General features: G+C 41.2%; 1 protein-coding gene across 1 annotated transcript in view; it reads right to left on the reverse strand.

Moving 5' to 3' along the window:
* The window catches only part of CFAP141 (cilia and flagella associated protein 141), a 38,934-nt gene extending 33,315 nt beyond the window's left edge, over window positions 1–5,619 (reverse strand). The window contains exons 1-2 of the mRNA XM_073566634.1: window positions 5,467–5,619; window positions 5,315–5,355 (exon numbers count right to left, since the gene is read on the reverse strand). Coding sequence (XP_073422735.1) covers window positions 5,315–5,355; window positions 5,467–5,511 — 86 coding nt within the window. The 5' untranslated portion in view covers window positions 5,512–5,619. The remainder of the gene's footprint in view (window positions 1–5,314; window positions 5,356–5,466) is intronic.
* Window positions 5,620–6,198: the final 579 nt, after the last annotated feature.

Here is a 6,198-nt window from a genome sequence, read left to right on the forward strand (position 1 = left end):
CACATATAATGATATATTACAGCAGTGACATCACCGCTTCTCACATATTATGATATATTACAGCAGTGACATCACCGCTTCTCACATATAATGATATATTACAGCAGTGACATCACTGCTTCTCATATATAATGATATATTACAGCAGTGACATCACCGCTCCTCACATATAATGATATATTACAGCAGTGACATCACCGCTCCTCACATATAATGATATATTACAGCAGTGACATCATCGCTCCTCACATATAATGATATATTACAGCAGTGACATCACCGCTCCTCACATATAATGATATATTACAGCAGTGACATCACCGCTCCTCACATATAATGATATATTACAGCAGTGACATCACCGCTCCTCACACATAATGATATATTACAGCAGTGACATCACCGCTCCTCACATATAATGATATATTACAGCAGTGACATCACCGCTCCTCACATATAATGATATATTACAGGAGTGACATCACCGCTCTCACATATAATGATATATTACACCAGTGACATCACCGCTCCTCACATATAATGATATATTACGTCAGTGACATCACAGCTTCTCACATATAATGATATATTACAGCAGTGACATCACAGCTCCTCACATATAATGATATATTACAGCAGTGACATCACAGCTCCTCACATATAATGATATATTACAGCAGTGACATCACTGCTTCTCACATATTATGATATATTACAGCAGTGACATCACCGCTCCTCACATATAATGATATATTACAGCAGTGACATCATCGCTCCTCACATATAATGATATACACTCACTGGCCACTTTATTAGGTACACCTGTCCAACTGTGTGTTAAGACTTAATTTCTAATCAGCCAATCACATGGCGGCAACTCAGTGCATTTAGGCATGTAGACATGGTCAAGACAATCTCCTGCAGTTCAAACCGAGCATCAGTATGGGGAAGAAAGGTGATTTGAGTGCCTTTGAACGTGGCATGATTGTTGGTGCCAGAAGGGCTGGTCTGAGTATTTCAGAAACTGCTGATCTACTGGGATTTTCACGCACAACCATCTCTAGGGTTTACAGAGAATGGTCCGAAAAAGAAAAAAAATCCAGTGAGCGGCAGTTCTGTGGCCGGAAATGCCTTGTTGATGCCAGAGGTCAGAGGAGAATGGGCATACTGGTTCGAGCTGATAGAAAGGCAACAGTGACTCAAATTGCCACCCGTTACAACCAAGGTAGGCAGAAGAGCATCTCTGAACGCACAGTGCGTCGAACTTTGAGGCAGATGGGCTACAGCAGCAGAAGACCACACTGGGTACCACTCCTCTCAGCTAAGAACAGGCATCTGATGGCTACTTTCAGCAGGATAATGCGCCATGTCATAAAGCTCGAATCATCTCAGATTGGTTTCTTGAACATGACAATGAGTTCACTGTACTCAAATGGCCTCCTCAGTCACCAGATCTCAATCCAATAGAGCATCTTTGGGATGTGGTGGAACGGGAGATTCGCATCAGGGATGTGCAGCCGACAAATCTGCGCCAACTGTGTGATGCCATCATGTCAATATGGTCCAAAATCTCTGAGGAATGCTTCCAGCACCTTGTTGAATCTCTGCCACGAAGAATTGAGGCAGTTCTGAAGGCAAAAGGGGGTCCAACCCGTTACTAGCATGGTGTACCTAATAAAGTGGCCAGTGAGTGTATTACAGCAGTGACATCACCGCTCCTCACATATAATGATATACAGTGGGGCAAAAAAGTATTTAGTCAGTCAGCAATAGTGCAAGTTCCACCACTTAAAAAGATGAGAGGCGTCTGTAATTTACATCATAGGTAGACCTCAACTATGGGAGACAAACTGAGAAAAAAAAATCCAGAAAATCACATTGTCTGTTTTTTTTTCATTTTATTTGCATATTATGGTGGAAAATAAGTATTTGGTCAGAAACAAGCAATCAAGATTTCTGGCTCTCACAGACCTGTAACTTCTTCTTTAAGAGTCTCCTCTTTCCTCCACTCATTACCTGTAGTAATGGCACCTGTTTAAACTTGTTATCAGTATAAAAAGACACCTGTGCACACCCTCAAACAGTCTGACTCCAAACTCCACTATGGTGAAGACCAAAGAGCTGTCAAAGGACACCAGAAACAAAATTGTAGCCCTGCACCAGGCTGGGAAGACTGAATCTGCAATAGCCAACCAGCTTGGAGTGAAGAAATCAACTGTGGGAGCAATAATTAGAAAATGGAAGACATACAAGACCACTGATAATCTCCCTCGATCTGGTGCTCCACGCAAAATCCCACCCCGTGGGGTCAGAATGATCACAAGAACGGTGAGCAAAAATCCCAGAACCACGCGGGGGGGACCTAGTGAATGAACTGCAGAGAGCTGGGACCAATGTAACAAGGCCTACCATAAGTAACACACTACGCCACCATGGACTCAGATCCTGCAGTGCCAGACGTGTCCCACTGCTTAAGCCTGTACATGTCCGGGCCCGTCTGAAGTTTGCTAGAGAGCATTTGGATGATCCAGAGGAGTTTTGGGAGAATGTCCTATGGTCTGATGAAACCAAACTGGAACTGTTTGGTAGAAACACAACTTGTCGTGTTTGGAGGAAAAAGAATACTGAGTTGCATCCATCAAACACCATACCTACTGTAAAGCATGGTGGTGGAAACATCATGCTTTGGGGCTGTTTCTCTGCAAAGGGGCCAGGACGACTGATCCGGGTACATGAAAGAATGAATGGGGCCATGTATCGTGAGATTTTGAGGGCAAACCTCCTTCCATCAGCAAGGGCATTGAAGATGAAACGTGGCTGGGTCTTTCAACATGACAATGATCCAAAGCACACCGCCAGGGCAACGAAGGAGTGGCTTCGTAAGAAGCATTTCAAGGTCCTGGAGTGGCCTAGCCAGTCTCCAGATCTCAACCCTATAGAAAACCTTTGGAGGGAGTTGAAAGTCCGTGTTGCCAAGCGAAAAGCCAAAAACATCACTGCTCTAGAGGAGATCTGCATGGAGGAATGGGCCAACATACCAACAACAGTGTGTGGCAAACTTGTGACGACTTACAGAAAACGTTTGACCTCTGTCATTGCCAACAAAGGATATATCACAACGTATTGAGATGAAATTTTGTTTCTGACCAAATACTTATTTTCCACCATAATATGCAAATAAAATGAAAAAAAAACAGACAATGTGATTTTCTGGATTTTTTTTCTCAGTTTGTCTCCCATAGTTGAGGTCTACCTATGATGTAAATTACAGACGCCTCTCATCTTTTTAAGTGGTGGAACTTGCACTATTGCTGACTGACTAAATACTTTTTTGCCCCACTGTATTACAGCAGTGACATCACCGCTCCTCACATATAATGATATATTACAGCAGTGACATCACCGCTCCTCACATATAATGATATATTACAGCAGTGACATCACCGCTCCTCACATATAATGATATATTACAGGAGTGACATCACCGCTCTCACATATAATGATATTATTACACCAGTGACATCACCGCTCCTCACATATAATGATATATTACAGCAGTGACATCACAGCTCCTCACATATAATGATATATTACAGCAGTGACATCACAGCTCCTCACATATAATGATATATTACAGCAGTGACATCACCGATTCTCACATATTATGATATATTACAGCAGTGACATCACCGCTTCTTACATATAATGATATATTACAGCAGTGACATCACCGCTCCTCACATATAATGATATATTACAGCAGTGACATCATCGCTCCTCACATATAATGATATATTACAGCAGTGACATCACCGCTCCTCACATATAATGATATATTACAGCAGTGACATCACCGCTCCTCACATATAATGATATATTACAGCAGTGACATCACCGCTTCTTACACATATAATGATATATTACAGCAGTGACATCACCGCTCCTCACATATAATGATATATTACAGCAGTGACATCACCGCTCCTCACATATAAGGATATATTACAGCAGTGACATCATCGCTCCTCACATATAATGATATATTACAGCAGTGACATCACCGCTCCTCACATATAATGATATATTACAGCAGTGACATCACCGCTCCCCACACATAATGATATATTACAGCAGTGACAACACCGCTCCTCACATATAATGATATATTACAGCAGTGACATCACCGCTCCTCACATATAATGATATATAACAGCAGTGACTTCACCGCTCCCCACATATAATGATATATTACAGCAGTGACAACACCGCTCCTCACATATAATGATATATTACAGCAGTGACATCACCGCTCCTCACATATAATGATATATTACAGCAGTGACATCACCGCTCCTCACATATAATGATATATTACAGCAGTGACATCACCGCTCCTCACATATAATGATATATTACAGCAGTGACATCACCGCTCCTCACATATAATGATATATTACAGCAGTGACATCACCGCTCCTCACATATAATGATATATTACAGCAGTGACATCACCGCTCCTCACATATAATGATATATTACAGCAGTGACATCACCGCTCCTCACATATAATGACATATTACAGCAGTGACATCACCGCTCCCCACATATGATATATTACAGCAGTGACATCACCGCTCCTCACATATAATGATATATTACAGCAGTGACATCACCGCTCCTCACACATAATGATATATTACAGCAGTGACATCACCGCTCCTCACATATAATGATATATTACAGCAGTGACATCACCTCTCCTCACATATAATGATATATTACAGCAGTGACATCACCGCTCCTCACATATAATGATATATTACAGCAGTGACATCACCGCTCCTCACATATAATGATATATTACAGCAGTGACATCACCGCTCCTCACATATAATGATATATTACAGCAGTGACATCACCGCTCCTCACATATAATGACATATTACAGCAGTGACATCACCGCTCCCCACATATGATATATTACAGCAGTGACATCACCGCTCCTCACATATAATGATATATTACAGCAGTGACATCACCGCTCCACACACATAATGATATATTACAGCAGTGACATCACCGCTCCTCACATATAATGATATATTACAGCAGTGACATCACCTCTCCTCACATATAATGATATATTACAGCAGTGACATCACCGCTCCTCACATATAATGATATATTACAGCAGTGACATCACCGCTCCTCACATATAGATATATTACAGCAGTGACATCACCGCTCCTCACATATAATGATATATTACAGCAGTGACAACACCTCTCTCTATAAAACCTCACATATGCATTACCGTTCTAGTTCTATCTCCTTGTTCTTTAGGATCTCTTCTCTCTGGAATATGAAGGCCACATATATTAACAAATTTATATAAAAAATAAATATAATGGAAATATTTTTAATTAGAGCAAATTAAATAAATTTTTATCCTTATTTTCTAATCACCTCGGTAATGTTTCTTGAGTCATGCAATGTCCTAGATCTCAGCATCTTGAGTGATTTACACTTTGCAGTGTTGATAATACAGAGAACATTTATATGAGGGCTTGTAGTCAGGTCTGTTCTGGATCAGTGCTCTCCCTGTACTTACTTTTCCGAGGAGTGTTACCATGGAAACAGTCAACAGAAGCTGAAAATGTGACATCACTTCCTGGCTCTTTTTTTTACTCCCTTCTCACCCCCCAATGGGGGTGGTTTTTTCTTTTGTCCTTCCACATACTCGGGTTCTCTACCAGAGGCCTGGGAGTTTGAGGGTTCTGTGCAGGATCTTAGTTGTTCCCAGCATTGCACTTTTCTGGACAGAGAGTTAAGATATTGTTCCTGGGATCTGTTGTAGCTATTTCCCCAACTTAGGGGTCACTGCTCTAAGTGCTCCTATCACCACTGCAATCACTGTTGCCTTCACCTTCCACATCTTCTCCAGGTCTCCTTTGAGTCCCTGGTATTTCTCCAGCTTCTCATATTCCTTCTTTCTGATGTTGCTGTCACTTGGCACTGCCACATCTATTACACAGGTCAACGAAAAAATTTTTTTTTTCTGGTGTCCAAAATATTTTAATGAATTTGGGGTATTTTTGGGGTGCTGATTCTGAATATGTCATCAGTTTTGCCAGATTGGCTCAAGTTTTTGAGATTTTTGGTATCTTATTTATAGCACTTGTTGGTAAATGCGACGCA

This window comes from Dendrobates tinctorius, unplaced genomic scaffold, assembly GCF_039654945.1.
Source record: "Dendrobates tinctorius isolate UK_male_01 unplaced genomic scaffold, ASM3965494v1 ptg000019l, whole genome shotgun sequence".
NCBI lineage: Eukaryota > Metazoa > Chordata > Amphibia > Anura > Dendrobatidae > Dendrobates > Dendrobates tinctorius.